The 19470-nt window shown below is 46.1% G+C and overlaps 1 protein-coding gene across 9 annotated transcripts in view; it reads left to right on the top strand.

Moving 5' to 3' along the window:
• The window catches only part of PPP1R13B (protein phosphatase 1 regulatory subunit 13B), a 99520-nt gene extending 81678 nt beyond the window's left edge, over positions 1 to 17842 (top strand). For 8 of the 9 annotated variants that reach the window (XM_048485579.1, XM_048485580.1, XM_048485582.1 and 5 more), the window contains 8 exons: positions 3179 to 3348; positions 5655 to 6156; positions 8129 to 8880; positions 10289 to 10426; positions 10525 to 10658; positions 10805 to 10971; positions 13099 to 13298; positions 16467 to 17842. In XM_048485579.1, the coding sequence (XP_048341536.1) occupies positions 3179 to 3348; positions 5655 to 6156; positions 8129 to 8880; positions 10289 to 10426; positions 10525 to 10658; positions 10805 to 10971; positions 13099 to 13298; positions 16467 to 16508 (2105 nt within the window). In that variant the 3' untranslated portion in view covers positions 16509 to 17842. Of the gene's footprint in view, positions 1 to 1296; positions 1399 to 3178; positions 3349 to 5654; positions 6157 to 8128; positions 8881 to 10288; positions 10427 to 10524; positions 10659 to 10804; positions 10972 to 13098; positions 13299 to 16466 lie in introns of all 9 variants that reach the window. The other variant, XM_048485578.1, reaches the window with a different exon arrangement.
• The last annotated feature ends 1628 nt before the right edge of the window (positions 17843 to 19470 follow it).

Here is a 19470-nt window from a genome sequence, read left to right as displayed (position 1 = left end):
ATCCCCAGGCATACCCCTCTGTTCCAGTGGGGCTGGCAGCAGGGAAGGGGTGCTGATGTGGCACCAAGCAGAGGCGTAGCTGGGCCAAACTACACCCAGTGCGCAGTCTATATTTTCTGCCCCCCCCCCCAGCACCTCCCCTTCTCACACTTACCTTAGTTCCTTTCCTTTTCCTAGAACTTTTTCAGGCTGGAAAAAAGGGCCTATTCACAGTTCAGGCTTAAAAACAGCTTGATGGGAACTATACTTCCCAGGAGACCTTGTGAGCCCTGAGGTCTCCTGGGAACTGTAGTTCCTCAGGCCGTTTTTAGCCTGTACTGTGAACAGGCCTTTTTTTCGGCCTGAAAAAGTTATAAGAAAAGGAAAGGAACTAAGGTAAGTGTGGGAAGAGGGTGGGGGGGTGCTGCGGGGGACGGGGTGATTTTCTGCCCCCCCAGTGTGCTCCCAGTGCACAGCACTCCCCATCCCCTTGTAGCTCCGCCCCTGGCACCGAGCCCTGAATCCGGGCATTCCGGAGGTCCATGGTGTCCCCCTTCCAATGTGTTTGCTCCTCCGCTGGGGTAAGTGCCCTGGGGAGGGCAAATCTGCTGGCCCGTAGGCCCATGCCACTTTCACAAATGGATTCTCCCCTCCCCCCAGATTGGGGCCTTAAAGGTATTTTCGTAACGCATAATGATTACTTCAGATTGCAATTCTGTAAAAGTACAAGTTAATGAACTCTTCAGGTACATGTTTCCTTTAAAAAATTACTCAACTTTCTGAATTTTTTTGCAAAATGTATTGGCTTCTGTTCTTCAAAGAGTTTTTGAAAAAAACTTTTAAGTGCTTAGAAAGTTTTAATGTAGGGGAAATTTTTATGCCAGCGTCTCCCTTGAAAACAGTCTTGTTTTTCACATCGTGCATAAATTAGCGTGTGTTCCATTTGCAGTTCTGTGGCTCCAACCCATTATCTTGCCGCGAAGCGGGAAAATAATGCAGTTCTGTACTGAACTGCTAACCTAAATATGCCTTCTGAAATTAAGCTGGGAATGAAGGTTCCTGGTAGTGATTTGTGAGTGGAGAGATTGACGTGACTCTTTTAGACGAGCGCTTCGGCGTTAAAGCAGCTTTCTGGATGCAAATGACAGCATCTGTATGTGTGGCATGAACACTTCTTCCTACATGTGAATATATTCACTGGATTAGCGTACATTGGTGTCAACAGTTCATATCTAGTAAATTTCCCCTTGTTTTCAGGTGGAGTGTGACATTTGGGAGGAATTTATTCATGTGACTTTTTTTTTTGTGCTACCCCAGATGATGGTAATAAAAGATCTTGGACTGTGTCAGACCTTGATGTTGGGCCTGAAGCTGGCTCTTCGCAGCACTCAGAAAGCACAAAACAGCAGTTTTCTGACTGTATGTTGCACGAAACGATAAGAGATATTCACTGTGACCTTTGCTTTCAAATCGGAAATCAACAGATCTTTCCTTTTTAACTTAATTCTTTTCGGTGTGATATAAAATCTACTCTGGAGGCTGGGCAGTTTGTGACAGCTTATTGTAAAATTGAATCTCCCTCAGAAATACATAATTTCTAGGATAGATATGTAGAGAGAGAGTGTTTCTGTCTTAACCTGAAGACTGGCGTAGTCCAACCTGAAATTCATATTTATTGGAATAGTTTTATGAATTCTTTTGTAAATTCTCCTGTAAATATCAGCCGGCGGGCGCACTGCTTAATGTGTGAGAGGAATAAACCTTTCATGTCTGTCTCAGCCATGAGCCTGGCGGTGGAATATACTTGAGTGTGATATACAGAGTTGCTGTGAAGCAAGTCAGGGAGACCCATATGTTGAGCTACTATTGAGGGTAAACTAGATTCTGTTTTTCTGTGTCCCTTTGAGCAGCAGTGGCGTAGGAGGTTAAGAGCTCATGTATCTAATCTGGAGGAACCGGGTTTGATTCTCAGCTCTGCCGCCTGAGCTGTGGAGGCTTATCTGGGGAATTCAGATTAGCCTGTGCACTCCCACACACGCCAGCTGGGCGACCTTGGGCTAGTCACAGCTTCTCAGAGCACTCTCAGCCCCACCTACCTCACAGGGTGTTTGTTGTGAGGGGGGAAGGGCAAGGAGATTGTAAGCCCCTTTGAGTCTCCTGCAGGAGAAAAAGGGGGGATATAAATCCAAACTCTTCTTCTTCTTTTCGCATTTCTAGTCAAAGGGTCAACTTTTACTGGGATGACTTGCATCCAACTTTTTATTTATTTAAACATGCATATTAAATAATAAAAATTAAAGAAATGCCTTTTTTTCTATGAAAATGCTGAAAAAGAATGTGTTAGGGGTTTTGTGATTCAAGTAGTGCAATCCTACCCAGTTCTGTTAAGTTCAGTGGGACTTTCTTCTTAGAAATGGTACATGATTGTTCATGTGCCTGGCCAAAAGTAGAAACTCCTAAAACTTTATGGTTTGGTTTTAAAAAATCTCGAAATACCTTTGGAGAGAAACTTTGAATTCTGTTCAGAAAGCAAAATTGTATAATCGCAAATAAAGAATAGCTGGGCTTTAGAGATGTAGTTTTAAAATTATTTTAAGATGGAAAAATCCCAGGCAGAGAATGGAGGACAGACTAATAGCAATCATTTACTGATTTTCGTAACTTAGCAAATTTTTGGATGAAGCGTCTAGGTATACTGCCTGGCCAAAAGTAGCGTCTAGGTATACTGCAAGTATATTTTGGGCATTTTCATAGTTAGCCCTACTCCTTTATGGCTTTGAGGAAATGTATATTTTCAGATGCACAGCTGCAAATAACGCTTAATTTTTTTTTTTGCACTGTCCTATAAAAGTATGACATATGAAGGATGCTGCAGTGCTTCCATAGTACATAAGGGGCCTTTTCTGGAGCTCTGAGAAATTTACAAATGCACCTCTGCAAATCGGGGCCTGCTTTTAATAGTATTCCGAGCAGCACCATTATCACACGCAATCTGCTTTGCTGGAGGGTTAAGCATGCACCCCCTTCCTTCGATTCCGCGGACTATTCCATTGTTGATTTTAATCTTACTTTGATGTGCTTAATCTGAATAACTGATTCTGATTCACCGTCCTTTTTTCTCGTAGAAACTGTTTTTGCTCTTGACAGATTTGTGTTTCAGTAACTGTAAAGTGACGCCTTTTTTTCCCTCTGTTTTAAGCAAATGATGGGAATTGGCCAGCACTGAAACCGAACTCGGCTCCTGTGGTGAAGCCGCCCCAGGTCTCCAACGCAGACTGGAAGGAATCAAACATGGACGCTGCTTTAAAACAAGGAACGATTTCCAGTCAGCCTGTGTCTTCTTCCGGATTAGGGAGCACCGATAAACTGGTGGGTTATCATCCCCCTTCCCCTTTTTTTAACTTTATAACAAAATCAATAATTTGTATTGTCGAAGGCTTTCACGACTGGATTGAACTGGTTCTGGTGGGTTTTCTGGGCTGTGTGGCCATGGTCTGGTGGATCTTGTTCCTAACATTTCACCTGCATCTGTGGCTGGCATCTTCAGAGGTGTATCACAGAGGGAAGTCAGTTACACACTGTGTCTAGAGAGAAGGGAATGTTTGGGGTATATATTGTCCTGGGTCTGTTGGAACATTTCCTCCCTGTAGAGATGTTCAGTGTATTGTCCACTGCTGCTCCCAGAGGGAATCAATCAATCAATCAGTAATTGATTCTTTTCACAGGGCTGAGTTTATTAATCTCTGTGTATGATCTTTGCCAACATTTCTAACCATGCTTTGGACCTCTCTGGCAAGATGGTGTGTATTCGTACCATTGCAGAAGCATTGCTACAAAAGTCTTTGCTGTTCATCTTACCTTCTTGATATTCCCGCATATCTTCATTTTGCCAAATCACCAATTAGAAGAGAGAAGAGTTTGGATTTATACCCCACCTTGCTCTCCTATAAGGAGACTCAAGGTCACTTACAGACTCCCTTTCCCTTCCTCTCCCCGCAACAGACACCTTGTATAGTAGGTGGGGCTGAGAGAGTTCTGAGAGAACTGTGACTAGCCTAAGGTCACCCAGCAGGAATGTAGGAGTGTGGAAACGCATCTGGTTCACCAGATAAGCCTCTACCACTCAGGTGGAGGAGTGGGGACTCAAACCCGGTTGTCCAGATTAGATAGCTCTTTAAATGCCACAAACTCCCCCCCCCCCTTTTGCTTCTACTGCTTTTTCATCAGTGACACACCCAGTTTTTTCCCTTTCTCTCCTGGATGGCCTTCTAGAAAAAGAATTGTTGAGTCATTTCTGGCTTTTTCTATGGGAACTTTTCCCCAGAGTTCTATAATATGTTTACTCTGGAGATACTGGGTGGGAAAGGAAATGCACTGTTCCTCTGCCTTGGGCCCTTTCCATTTAGTCGGACTTCCCAATGTCCGTGCTTGAGCCTTGACATTGAAAACAGATGTGGGATCTGAGCATGCCTGCTGTTCAGGCTTGCTTTGAACAGAACGCTGACCCCTGAGAGCCAGCGTGGTGCAGTGGTTAAGAGCAGGTGCACTGTAATCTGGAGATTCTGGTTTGGTTCCCTGCTCTGCCACATGAGCTGTGGAGGCTTATTTGGTGAATCAGATTAGCTTGGCACTCTCAGCACACGCCAGCTGGGTGACCTGGGGCTAGTCGTAGTTCTTCGGAGCTCTCTCAGCCCCACCTACCTCACAGGATGTTTGTTGTTGGGGAGGAGGGAAGAGAAAGGAGATTGTCAGCCCCTTTGAGTCTCCTACAGGAGAGGAAGGGGGGATATAAATCTAAACTCTTCTTCTCTTCTTCTTACTGTGCTCTTATGGTTTTTGTTGTACTATTCAGATGAGTTGTATTTGACTTGGATTGTAAACTTCCGTGTGTCTGAGAGGGTTCGGGAAAAAAGCACGCACTCGGATTTCCAAGTGGAGTTTAGCATTTACGTATCTTTAAATATCTTGCAGTTAAAAAAAAACATTTTTCTTTCTTGGAATTAGTTTATAGTATACATTTTGTGTGGTGTAGTGGTTAAGAGCAGGTGGAGTCTAATCTGGAGAACTGGGGTTTGATTCCACATAAGCGGCAGATTCTTATCTGCTGAACTGGATTTGTTTCCCCACTCTTCCACATGAAGCCTACTGGGTGACCTTGAGCTAGTCAGTTCTCTCAGAACTCGCTCAGCCTCACCTACCTCACAAAGTGCCTGTTGTGGGGAGAGGATCAGAAAGGAGCTTGTTAGCCGCCTTACAGGAGATAAAGTGGGTATAAATCCACACTTTTCTCCTTCCCCATGAGTAGTTGGTGGGTTTACATTTTTGCCGCAGCTCAGGAAAACCCAACGTCCTGAGCACTCCCCCCTGACCCAATACGTTATCCTTTGTCCATGTTACTTCTTTGTGGGGGATGGGATAGTAGACAAGTAGAAAGAATAAAGTAGTAGAAAGAATAAAGTTTGCTGGCGAGCCCTAAACAAATGTGGTAAGAAATCCCTGTGTAGGTAACGTGAAACAATTGTGAGCGAACACTTGGCTCCTTGTGGCTCTGCAGGATTGACAAAATGCTCATGAGGTTTATGGCCACAGAAGTATTTGTTGTTTGTTTGTGTTCTCTGTGGGGCAAAACAGATTTGTGAGTTTTTTGCCAACCCCCTTTTTCCCCCCCAATTCAGGGCCCTGATATGGGGAAGGTGCCGCCAACCCCCTCTGGCATCATCAAGCAGGGGCCTCCAAACTACGGGACCTATCCAAGCACTGCTCCTTTAGGCACGGGTTCTACCAATTCCTTGGAAAGGCGGAAGGACTGCAGTCTACCAAGACCTGGCTCTACAGCGGCAAACAGGCAAAGACCGGTCCCGTTACCACCAGCAAGTAGCGTTCATCAGCCAAGCTCTTCCCAACAAATACAGCAGAGGATATCTGTGCCTCCCAGCCCCACATATCAACCTTCTGGTGCCCCCTTATTTCCAGGCGGGGACGGCAGGCCTGACCTACCCTTAACTGTGGCCATCAGGCCTTTCTTGGCTGACAAAGGCTCAAGGCCCCAGTCTCCCAGGAAGGGGCCACAGACTGTGAACTCTAGCTCCATCTACTCGATGTACCTTCAGCAAGTGACGCCACCAAAGAACTACCAGCAGGCTGTGTACAATACCCTCAACAAGTCCATTAAAGCCGGTAGGTTGATTGGATGTTGAATTTCTCTTCTGCAGATGCTTTTAAGGTCTTGTCTGGTACCTGGATCACTAGGTACACAATCTTTTGCTCTAAGGTGTCCTTCCTTTCAAAAGGTTGAGAGGAACATGTCATGTCCCCTGAGCAGAGTGCTCTAGAAGTCTAGGATTCGTCAGAAATATGTATTACCGGAAGCGTTATGCTCTATTGGTAGGGAAGGACTTTCAGACGAGGGACCGTGCTTTGTTGATAATTTAAAATTAGGTGTTGTGGTTCAGAACCAGAGGCATATGGGAGAAAAAGGTTCTGGTGAGGTCTCATTTGGTTGGCTTTAAAGTAGAAGGTCGACGAAGGGGAACACCTAGAAGTATTACAGAAATAAGAAGATTGAAACTCACTTGGCCTTCTTGATCTCAAAGAATGCAAAGGGATGGGGCGGGGGGATCATAGTCTGCCACGGGCAGTGAGCAAGGTACTTAAGCTCACCTCATTCATGAATGTGGGCAGTAGAACTGAAGTGTTATTAGCTGGCCATTAATAAATTCAGGCAGGAAGTCAGCTGTTGTTGTTTTTTTATTGTCGAAGATGTCAAATTATGCAATCGTATCTCTGACCCAGTTAAGGAAGTGAAGATCATGGCTTGGTTTCAAGTCAAATTTGGAGAAGGACTTGTGTAATTCTAATTATGTAATCTTGGTTTGATGGTTAGTTTTGTGGCCTGTATCAGGAAAATCTGCCGCTCCCGCACTTTTGTGTGTGATATTTCCTCCTTCCCTTTGAGGGATTAGATGTGGCTGTGAGACAGAGACGCTGAGTGCCAAGAGGGAATCTTGAGCCCCAATAAAATGCTCCATTTGTAGGGAGCTGGACTTGGAGCCAGATCTGCCTATATTAGCAAAATGTTCACCACAAGGGTGGGTCACGGTTTTCTTCTCTTGGCTTGCAGCATCTCACGCCACACCGCCCACCATTTCAGAGGGTCCCTGACATTCAGGAACGGCATTTATGAGATGCAGGGAGCCAAGGAGAGAAGAGGAAGTGAAAATTCCTAGTGCACAGGCAGAGTGTCTTGGAGCCAAGCCTTAGTCTGAACAGCTTTTGAATAGATCCGATTACAGTATTTGTGAACGGGGCAATTTTGTCTGCTGGCGGGGAGGGAGTTGTGATGTGTGTGGGTGTCTGTGTGTGTGTTTTGCTTTCCCTGTAGGGTAAGCCTTGATTTAGCTGTTATCTAAAACCGTATCGGCTTGGCTGGCATTTTGGTCTCCTGTCCCTTGTTTCCCAGCTTCTAGTACACTGTGGGTTGTGTGCCATAGGCTTACAGGGAAGATGGTTGGGCCTTATTTTTACTCTTGTGATCCTTCCCAGTCATTTTCCTGATTTTTATCTTCCAGGAGCCTTGCATAGATCCCTAAGAAAAGTGGACTTTCTCTCTTTTGTTAATCACCTTCACTTCTACCACATGATGACAAATAATAGACGGGTCTATCAAAATTATTACACTTGTTCAAACCATTGGTTGCTTGATATAATGTCATCATGCACTAGGAGCAATGGTCCCTCTAAGCCAGGGGTGTCCAACTCTGGCGCTTCAGATGTTCATGGACTACAATTCCCATAAGCCCCTGCTGGCATAGCCAGACAACAGGGGCTGATGGGAATTGTAGTCCACGAACATCTGAAGCGTCAGAGTTGGACACCCCTGCTCTAAGCCTTCCCCAGGGCAGCGCCGTGGTCTGCAAACAGTTCACTGAACTGAGCCATCCGGGAGAGCTCCCCCTGCTGGGCAGCACCTTATCTGCGTAGCACCAATATGGTGGCCATGCGGCTTACAGGGAACGTTGTGTAGGAGCTGTGTTTATATCTGCAGTTGGCACTGTTAATTTTTAGTATGACTTTGAAAAGAGACCACAGCACTGACATGAATTCCTTCGTGTTTTTGAACCATTTCTTATGGCTTGTTTTCCCCCCACAGTTTACGGGAAGCCCGTTGTACAGTCCGGTTCAACTTCTCCTTCGCCATTGCCATTCCTTCACGGGCCTTTACCAGCCAACGCGTCACAGTCTCAGCCTCCGAATGACGGTAGCGAAAGAGAGCAGGAGCTGGAGAACGTCCCCCCCTCCGGAGATAACAGCAACGTAGAAAACATTCCCCGCCCCCTCAGCCCCACAAAACTGACCCCCATTGTCCATTCCCCCCTTCGCTACCAAAGTGACGCTGACCTGGAGGCTCTGAGGAGGAAACTCGCCAACGCACCCCGGCCACTGAAAAAGCGAAGCTCCATCACCGAACCGGAAGGCCCCAGCGGACCCAACATCCAGAAGCTTCTGTATCAGCGCTTTAACACTTTGGCAGGGGGGATCGAAGGGGCCCCTTTTTATCAGCCGAGCAACTCGCAGGACTTCATCGGCACGCTGGCAGATGTCGATAACGGAAACGCCAACACCAACGGCAACCTTGAGGAGCCCATTTCTGTGCCGCCTCCTCTCCCTGACGAGCCTTCGTCCGATGCCAACGACAACGAACTCCCTTGCCTTGCGGGGGAAGAACTAATCAGTGCTGAAACCACTAGTCCAGCACCTGAAATGACAGAGGATGATAACAACAACAATCCTGCCGTGGCCCCTCCTGTTGAGCGCCCCCCGAGCCCCACACCTGAAGGCAACACCCCAGTGGAAGATGAAGTGCAGCTGCCCCCTGCTCCCCCTCCCCCTCCTCTTCCTGTGGTAAGTCATTGCGGAGAGCAGGTGGGGGTCTTGGTTAGCAAAGGCACGGCTCACTGTTTCCACGTGTCACCCAGGGCTCTGACAAAATCTCTGTTCCTTTTTGGGGGCTGTAATGTTTAGTCTCTTTACACAGTAGTACACACACCTTAGTACACACTGTTGGCCAATCAAGTTGGATGTAGCACAGTAGGGTTACTTAGGCCAGGTCCTGCAGACTGGCAAGCGTGGGATGGGTGGAGTCTACTGAGCGTTTGGAGGAGACGTACCTGCTGGCCGGCCTGCACAGCTGAAGACAGCCAGTTGTTGCTGCCTACTGGAACCCTGGCAGTCTTTCACATTTTGGTACATGCTTAGATAGGCAGATAAAACAGGAGGTTTATTAAGTCTCTGCAGAGCTCTTTTTGGCTTGATGGGTCACAGGTTATGCAGATACACCTTCAAAGCAACGTGGGCCATGCCAGCAGTACCTGCATTTTATGTTCAAGTGGTTTAAACAACAGGAGAGTGAGAAAGGAAAGGAAAGGAAAAGAGGGTAGCACGTATGGAAGAGATGCAGTCTGTGTATGGAGGAAACCCACTCCTTGTTTATGTATTTGTTTATATCCCACCTTCCTCCCCACCTTCCTCCCCATTGGCTTATATCAGTCTCCTGTCCTCCATTTTATTCTCACAACAACCTTTTGAGGTAGGGTAGGCTGACAGGGAATGGCTGGCCCAAGTTCACCCAGTAAGCTTTCATGGCATGCGTGGGGATTTGTTCCTGGGTCTTTCAGGTACTGGGGCAGCACTTTAACCACTACAAAACCCTGGCTCTTGAGGTGCTGCAGGTTGTGGTTAAAGTTCAGTTCCAGGCCTGAACAGGTTGAGACCTGCTGCATTAACATGCTAGAACGGATTATTTTGGTTGCATCTTGAGGCAGCCGGGTGGTGATTGTCCAGATATGATATGCCTTAAAGAAAAGCAGAAACCAAGTTAGGACAGTGCTTATTTCCACTTGATATGGATTTTAGTTCCAGGCTGACATTTTGAATGAAAACAGACTAAGAGTGGAATGTGATTCAAAACCAGAGGCATAAGGGAGGGGGGAGGTGCCCGGGGCAACACTGTTTCTTGCTCTCCGGGCGCCTCAAGGCCCCACGTACTCACCACCTTCGGGCTTCGGGTCAGGATCCTACTGTGGGCTGCCCCTTGGCCTTGCCCCGCCAGGCTGCTCCTTCGGCTGGTGGTGGTGCCGCAGGCTGAAGGAGCAGCCTGATGGGGCCAAGGGAAGGTATGTGGGGGCGATTCTCTGCCCCCCCCATGACCAGCTGGCATGTGCCCCGGGACATATGACCTCACATGTCCCCGTGAGCGTTCCGCCTCTGTTCAAAACCTTGAGGCATTCATGTCTGTCGCCTTATTACTCAGGCTAAGAGGACCAACCTGAAGAAACCCAACTCTGAGAGGACCGGTCACAGTTTGAGGGTCAAGTTCAACCCGCTGGCCCTCTTGCTGGACGCCTCGCTGGAAGGAGAGTTTGACTTGGTGCAAAGGATCATCTACGAGGTAGGCTTACGGGCGTGGTCAGTCTCTTGGGCTCTGTTGCAGCCTCAGGAGAAAAGCTTGGAGCTCAAGAAGTCCCTGCTGTTGTTTGTTGGCTTCAGGTGGATGACCCCAGCAAGCCGAACGACGAAGGAATCACTCCTTTGCACAACGCAGTGTGTGCCGGCCATCACCACATAGTGAAGTTCCTCTTGGATTTTGGGGTCAACGTGAATGCGGCTGACAGCGATGGATGGTGAGAGACTAATGAGAAAGCTGAGAATTCACCATCCTGGGTAGCTTCTCCCGTTGGTTTGCCCTCACCAGGACTGGATCTCAGCAGGTGTCGTTGTTGGTTTTGGTTTGTCTCACGTTGAGTCATCTGTACCCGCTTTATTTCAGGACTCCTTTGCACTGTGCAGCATCTTGCAACAGTGTTCACCTCTGCAAGCTTCTTGTTGAATCCGGAGCGGCAATCTTTGCTTCAACGATAAGCGACATAGAAACGGCGGCTGAAAAGTGTGAGGAGATGGAAGAGGGTTACATTCAGTGTTCCCAGTTTCTGTATGGTAAGCCATAAGAATGCATATAGGTTTGAGTTAAAGATTTGGGGGTTTGCTTGAATGCGACGATCTTAAGTAACTTGACGGGGTACTACAGATTGTGTGTTCCTGCATTGCAGGGGGTTGGACTGGATGGCCCTTGGGGTCTCTTCCAACTCTGTGATTTTATGAAGCTTGACACCAGGGATCTCCAATCTGTGGCCCTCCAGATGTTCATGGACTATGATTACCATCAGCCCCTACCAGCATGACCGATTGGCAAAGCTAATGGGAATCGTGGTCCATGAGCATCTGGAGGGCCATAGGTTGGACACCTGTACTCTACACTGTTTTTGACATCTGCACGGTGATAAATCTCCATATCTGCTTCTGAAGGTTGTATAATCTTTTAAGACATTCTATACTGTTGTCATAAAGAAGAACATGGGAGTATCAAAGAGCAGAATTTGCAGAAAATGAATGATTTTTCCAAGTTGGATAAAAGTAACAAAGGGCCTTTAAAAAAACCCTGAAGTAACTGCAGATTAAGAACATAAGAAAGAGCCTGCTGGATCAGACCAGAGTCCATCTAGTCCAGCACTCTGCTACTTGCAGTGGCTCACCAGATAACTTTGGGAGCTCACATGCAGACTTGTGAAAGCAATGGCCTTCTGCTGCTGCTGCTGCTCCCGAGCACTTGGTCTGCTAAGGCATTTGCAATCTCAGACCAAGGAGAATCAAGATTGGTAGCCATAGATCGACTTCTCCTCCATAAATCTATCCAAGCTCCTTTTAAAGCTATCCAGGTTAGCGGCCATCACCTCCTCCTGTGGCAGCATATTCCAAACACCAATCATGTGTTGCATGAAGAAATGTTTCCTTTTATTAGTCCTAATTCTTCCCCCCAGCATTTTCAATGTATGTACCCCCTGGCTCTAGTATTGTGAGAAAGAGAGAAAAAATGTCTCTCTGTGAACATTTTCTACCCCGTGCATAATTTTATAGACTTCAATCATATCCCCCCTCAGACATCTCCTCTCCAAACTAAAGAGTCCCAAACGCTGCAGCCTCTCCTCATAAGGAAGGTGCTCCAATCCCTCAATCATCCTCGTTGCCCTTCTCTGCACTTTTGGTTTGCAGTTTTGGAAGCCTCCATAGCTCTGTTAGCTCTAAGGGCTCTGGATGTCATTGGTTGAAACAACTCCCAGCCAGAGGCAGATGTTTGTGAACACTCCAACGACTCAGAAGTTTTATGAAGCCTGTATGCATGGGAGGCCTAGAGACAGTTGACTGTTGTCTCAGCAAAGCAGGGTTAGTCGTGTGTGTGTGTGAGAGAACGTTGTATAGGAGGCAACACATCAATGGGAGAATGTCCAAGAGTGTACACACAGCCGTTATTACACAAACTGAAACAGTCTGCCGTTCTCCAGTTTTATCTTTGCCACCTGACAGCAAGGAAATAGCACTTGATATAATTGTGAAGATCGTGACGGTGGCCTAAAGGGAGAATGAATTCCTTTTTTTCAACAGCAGCAGGAGTAATTTTTGGGTCTCCAAAGTACAACCTGAACCCTTTGTAAAGATGCTGTTGGAGAAACACAAACCGTCTCAAGCCGTAAAAGGAGAGGCTTCGTGGTCTCCTTTTATTGTCTGGGCTGTGGTCAGGGCCACGCTCGTGCCATTGAGGCTTACATTGATTTGTCCAGTTGGGGCACCAGCTTTTAGACTGCACGGAGCTGATTGCTTCCAAGAGACAGGGACGTCCTTGCCTGCTTCCATTCTTGCCAGTGTATTACCAAACTTTACCCACCCACCCACCCCCAACCCAGCCTGCTGCTTGTTATTACTTGGAAAGAGAGCTCCGGGTGGGTTTTCAGTTGGGCATAACAAGCTTGGATGCTGGCATATGTGGAGGGAGAAAGGGAGGTTGCTCTCACCTTCCTGCGACACAAATCCAGCTCTCTCAGAACCCATTCTGATTGCTGTGGAATCAGGTTTAGTGGAATCTGAGAAGCCTTATGAGGGTTTCCCATGGAAACGAGGCCCCGGTCACATAAGAGAGCTCCGGCTTCCACATCGGACTCCTTTCCCCTGTGGTGGTTATTGTTTCACCACCATCTTGAAAAAAAGTGTGTAATTTCCTTTTGGAAACAGGTGTACAGGAGAAGCTGGGAGTGATGAACAAAGGGGTAGTGTACGCACTGTGGGATTACGACGCTCAGAACAACGACGAGTTGTCCTTCCACGAAGGAGATGCCGTTACAATTCTAAGACGCAAAGATGATACCGAGACGGACTGGTGGTGGGCTCGGCTCAATGACAAAGAAGGCTACGTGCCTAAAAATCTTTTGGGGGTAAGTCCAGCAGCGTGCGTACCTGGTGCACTGGCTCCATGAAATGCTTTTCAGAAAGCGTCAGCATTTCTCAAGTAGGAACCATTGGGCATATTTTTGTTGTTGCTTTTAAACCAGGAAAGTGACTAGATCTCAGTGCAGGAGTTCCCTGTCCTCTGTGTCACTCTCTTATGGCCAGCAAAAAGAGATGGTTGAAACTGCAATCTGGGGGATCTAAATCCTTCCGTGTACTTTCAACCTCACCTTCTTGATCATGGTTGTCACAAGCAGGTCTTCTCCTCTAGACCACAGAATAGACAAGCATTATTTTCCTCTTTCCCTTTCCCCATCAAACTGAAGTGATACAGCTCTGGGAGGACAGTAGCCCGTTGCTTTTTGCCACCTTTGAAGATGCTTGGGATGATAATTGATGCATTTTTAATGTCCCTGCTTGTTAGGTCTCGGACCTTTAGTCAATAAACAGACTCTGGATTCTTGATCAGTAGCGTTTATTGTAAGGCAACGTAGTACCTAGCTTGAGAAAGCCAGTTCTGCCAGATCTGGTTCTCTTAGTTCCCTTTTTGCCCAGCCGATTTCCCTTCCCATTTTCCCAGGAAAAGTGTGAAGAAAGTTGCTTGGAGGCTTAGACGCCCCAAGGTCGCAGTAGGGATAAGTACAGCCACCTGGCAATCTCCCCCCCCCCCTCGGGGCAACAAGCACATCCTGTTTCTTTGGAGAGGAACTCACCGGGGTCACTTAGCCTACAACCCGTGTTAAAGCCATAAAGATCAGAAGAGAGAGAGGAAGAGAAAGGCCCTTTCCATATATCAATCAGGTAACATATATCTTGCAACAATTACATTGAAGTGAGAGGACCCCTCAGTCACCAGGCGCCTCAGTCACTGCCCCCAATAACTTTTTTTTGGTACTAATGAGTAGTGTCGGTCATATCAGAGGCTGTGACATCTCCATGAACTTTGAGAGTCAAATGCAATTCACAGAGCATGCATCGATTTCCTCCCATACGTGACGATCAGAGATCACCCTTCTGGCAACCAAAATTATCCATTCAAACGTAGAGATGAAGATCTTTAAACTTCAAAGTCGAATTTGGGAGAGGTGCATTTCTCTCCACTTGGGGTTAGGATGATCACAGGTGGTTTCCTTTTTTTAATCGAAGGCCTTCACAGCTGGAATCAACTGGCTGTTGTGGGTTTTCAGGGTTGTATGGCTGAGGTCAGGTAGTGTTTGCTTCTAGCGTTTCGCCCACATTTGTGAGCGAAATGCTAGGAGCAAAAACTACCCGACCTCAGCCATATGGGCTAGAAAACTGACAACAGCCAATTTCTCTATTTTTGGTTGTACAAAAAAATCTTCAAATACCTTTTTTTCTTTTAAATAAATGGTTGATATTTTGGGAGGTGATGAACGCCAAGGCCAGTGAATACAAAATAGGTTTAAAAATATATTTTTTTGAACACAGTGTGTAACACCTCTGTGATACACCTCTGAAGATGCCAGCCATAGATGCAGGTGAAACGTTAGGAACAAGATCTACCAGACCACGGCCACACAGCCCGGAAAGCCCACCACAACCAAAAATATATTTTGTTGCTCAGATGAAGGAACTTCAAGGGAATCTGTTAGTTTTGCAGTGGTTTTTCAAAATAGCTACTTATACTCCGAAAAACTCCTGCAGGACAAACAGGAGTTCATCTTGAAAAGCCTCTTGGACATAGAATTTTTTTCTGTGTAACAAAATATATTTGTACCTATTCTGCATCATTGACTTTGGCCTAATTTTTAATCTCCTGTGACTGATCAGCCCTTTCATTTGTCCTTGGTACTTTGTGAAAAAATCCGCTTTTGTAAGATCCAAATACTTAAGGAAGTGTTGTCCTTAAAATGGGAGCTAGGGTAAAAAGTTTTTATAGAACGACCGGCCTTGTCTGCGTTAGGTTTTTACTGAGGCCCTGAGCAGAGTAGACACAGGTAGCGTTCGTCTGCTTCAGAAAGTTCTGGATCAGAAGTTTCAACCCTGGGGCCTTAAAGCTGCTTGAAAGGGAATCGAGAGCTTTTATGCTCAACTTCAGTCCTGCAAAAATGTTTTTCGAAGGAAGGCTAATTTGTTGAGTAGTCATGCAGCCAGTATGCGATCCCGTGCATTCATGACTGCTTACAGGGCACAGGAACTGGGCTGCGCTCACTTTAAAGAACTCTGCTCTTGACAGATGCTTGCCAAAGGCTGACTTTGCACAGTAAAAACCTGTTTCACAAAGAGTATTCTAGGAGCAGCAGTGGCGTAGTGGCTAAGAGCAGGTGCCCTCTGATCTGGAGGAACCGGGTTTGATTCCCAGCTCTGCCGCTTGAGTTGTGGAGGCTTATCTGGGGAATTCAGATTAGCCTGTTCACTCCAACACACGCCAACTGGGTGACCTTAGGCTAGTCACAGTTCTTTGGAGTTCTCTCAGCCCCACCGACCTCACAGGGTGTTTGTTGTGAGGGGGGAAGGGCAAGGAGATTGTAAGCCCCTTTGAGTCTCCTGCAGGAGAGAAAGGGGGGATATAAATCCAAACTACTACTACTACTACTCTTATTATTATTATTATTATTATTATTATTATTATTATTATTATTATTATTATTATTATTATTAGTAGTAGTAGTAGTAGTAGTAGTAGTAGTAGTAGTACTACTACTACTACTACTACTACTACTACTACTACTACTACTACTACTACTACTATTACTATGCAGGATTTCACTGCAGTGGTGACTCTTAGTTGAAGTTTAAAATAACCCTGAAGCAGAGATGTCCGAAGAGGGCCATTTTGGTCCATTGTCACAATAAACCCCCAAACTCCAATGCTGTGTGACTTTCCCCCCCACTTTTTGTCGTTCTGAAGACGTAGGATGTTTCTGCTTCATAAAATCCAACCTAGTATCTCACAGTCATTTCCTAACACGGGCTAAATGTAGTTAAGATTTGTCCTGTTTCTCTTAAAATGGTTTGTAAAATGCCAGCCTACAGTACTATATGCCAGAACAAGATACTGGCAGAGATTGAGAACTGTAGCTCCACTAGACCACATATCATTTTCCAACATAAAACATCTTTGAAATAAAAAACAACAACACCTGTTTCCATTATAAAGCCTGAATTTAATCTTGAAATTCATTTCATTGCAGTTATACCCAAGAATAAAACCTAGGCAACGAACACTTGCCTGAATTCTACCTTTGGCAGTGCGGTATCTTGCTGGCAACTGGAAGACGAAAAGTATACACTGGATACATTTTCAATCACATTTCACCAGGAGAAATAAAGCTCTACTTCGTTTTAAATGGTGCTCTTGTTCATATAATGGACAGCATTTGAAGTTTTCAATCTGCAGTTTGTTAAGTGAGGTCTGCTCTATGTTAACTCACCCACTAGTTGGGAGAGGTACTCAACACAGGCTACAGTATTTCTTTTTTGCCAGTCAAAGTAAAGAGAACAAATGTGCTACGTGTTTTAAAAAAAAAACCTTTTGCAAAATGCAGATATGCTGTCTGGTCTGTTCTCGTCCACAGTAACTATCCTGACATGTCAAGACCTGTTACTATTAAACTTGTCAGCTGATTGTTGAGTTTACCGTGTAAATCCTTAAAAGATCTTGCTGAGAGTTGACCACTGGGAGTCGCCAACAGCCCTCTAGTATCAAGACATCATTGACAAACCAGAAAAGCGTCAACGCTGGACGGATTTGTTGCACCCAAAATGCACTGCTTCCTTCACTTGAGGTTTTTCTCGATGCTCTGCTCATAGCACCGATTCAACTTCCCCATATTCTGCTTTCTACTTACTTTTTTTCCCCCACCCACCACACCCTGAATTGTTTCTTCTGGACAAACCCACATTGAGATTTCGAGGGACTTGTACGTTTATGTGGAAGAAAAGTGCAATAGTTGAAAAAGGGTCGAAAGGGGGTAAGGTTATTTTTTTGAAGGAAAAAAAAACGTTGAGAGGTTCCGTTTAAGGGCCTTTAGGTTTTAGTTAGAAGGCGAGCGGAGGATGGGAAAAGGCCGGGTTGGCTGTACAGGATGAAGGGGAGAGAGACTTGTTATGGTAAGGAGAGCTTTGTCGTTCAGGCTGGGACGGTGCCTCTGGTTCTTGGCAGCCCTGCATCTAGTGCTGGGGTGAGTTATGCAATAACTGAATCCACAATGTAGTTTTAAGCAAAAAAAAGAAGAAGAAAAAGCACTTCATTGGAATATCAATTGTACATGATTTTATACGCAGAAGTCTATTTTGAATTTCCCATTCAGCTGTAGCCACATTTTATAATTTACTCCCAGTTCAGCGGTAGGCCAATGGGCTGTATTCATGTCCATGTTGTGCATAATTTATATATCCACAGATGCAGTGCTGTAAGTTGCTTTTACCACTGTTTTAGCATTAATTGTATATATTGTGGTGATGAGAAGTGAAAAAAGGATATTATTGTAAAAGAATATTTGCTAAATGAATGTGAGCGTCCGAAACACTGCTCATCCAGTGTGCACAATAAACTACTGCTACGGTACGGGTGTGCTTGCACATGTGTTTTAAAATGCGTTGAAAGGATTTTTGGGGAAGTGAGCCTGGAAGAGTTTATTTTCCAGATTTGATAAGCCTATTACAACGTGACCTGCGTCGCATCAGTCTTACCATTCTTTGCACTGTTTTTCCTTAGAGGGAGGGTAGGCCACCTTGCGGGAATTCTTCAGCAGATCTATTACATTTGGCAAAAGTGGCATCAAGCCACTGTTGGTGTCACTGAAAGACGGCCCAATCCAGATGGAGGGGGCTGAAATGGATTTGGGGGTGGTGGACGGCTCTGCCAGAGCATTTGCCCCCTCCGCTGACACAAAGATCACCCGCGCCAGAATTCAGGCACTGCACAGCTCTGCGGTGGCCAAACCCAGAAGTGGGTTGAGCCAGGGGGTTCCTGGGGATGGAGCAAACTTAAATCTGCTTCCACCAACCTTCCAGCTTGGGAATGCTGTGGTAGTAGACTTATGCCACCTAGAAGCGTGGCATAAATCTTCTAGGTGGCATAAGTCTATTCAGGCTATGGGCCGATTTGGGCGGCAGGAGGGTTTTTAAATTTCCCTCTTTTCTGTGCTGCCCAAAGCACCTTTAGAGGCGGCGTGTTGCCGCCTTTGCCATGCCATTATGGCCACCCCACCACCACCACCCCCCCAAAATCTGGGTTGCACTGCCCAGCAACAAAGTGAGGTTGACAAAACAGGAAGAATTTTGTTTCTGTAGTTTTCAAACTGTGTTTGAAAGAAGACTGAGATTCCTTGGAAGCTCAATGTCAGTAATGGTGAAATAGTGCAGTAAGAATGGGAGAGCCCTGCTGGGTCAGATCATTGGTCGGTCTAGTCCAGCATCCTGTCTCACAAAGTGGCCAAGGAGTTCCTCTGGAGGGTCAACAGTAAGGCATAGAAGCTAAGGTCTTCATTAGAACATCAGAGGAGCCCTGCTGGATCACATCAGTGGTCTGTTCAGACCAGCATCCTCGGGAGCTCCAGCAACAGGTCAGAAGGCCTTCCTATGATGTTTTCCCCTGGCACTGGGATTGAGAGGTTTACTGCCTCTGAACATGGGAGGTTCATTTTAGTCACTATGTCTAGTAATCATTGGTAGGCTCTCCATGAATCTAATCCCCTTTTAAAACTATGCCTGTGGCAATCACTACAGCCTCTGGCAGTGAATTCCACACGTTAATCACTTGCTGTATATGGAAATATTTCCTCTGTCCTGACTCTACTGACCATCAACTTCATTGGATGCCCTGCAGTTCCCTTTGCCAACTCTCTCCATCCATGCAAATTTTTATAAACCTCTGTCATATCCCCTCCTACCCATTTCTTTTGGGTGTATGTACTATTTTCCCCAGTGTGCCACAAGACACAATGCAAAGTGCATGGCTCAGTAGAAAGTGATTGGGAGGGGTAAGAAGTTCAGAACATGGTGCAGCACGTGGTTTTCGTGTTCCTGTATCACCCAGCAATAACACTGACTTGCACACTGACTACCCAGCATGGGGTAGTGGTTAAGGGCAACAGACGTGAATCTGGGGAACCGGGTTTCATTCCCTGCTCCTAGACATGAAGCCCGCTGGGGTGACTTTGGGCTAATCACCGTTCTCTCAGAACTCTCTCA

Source organism: Sphaerodactylus townsendi, linkage group LG02, assembly GCF_021028975.2.
Source record: "Sphaerodactylus townsendi isolate TG3544 linkage group LG02, MPM_Stown_v2.3, whole genome shotgun sequence".
NCBI classification, from domain to species: Eukaryota; Metazoa; Chordata; class Lepidosauria; order Squamata; family Sphaerodactylidae; genus Sphaerodactylus; species Sphaerodactylus townsendi.
The sequence above is the reverse complement of the archived record's forward strand: the minus strand, read 5'-3'. Positions and strand labels throughout refer to the sequence as shown.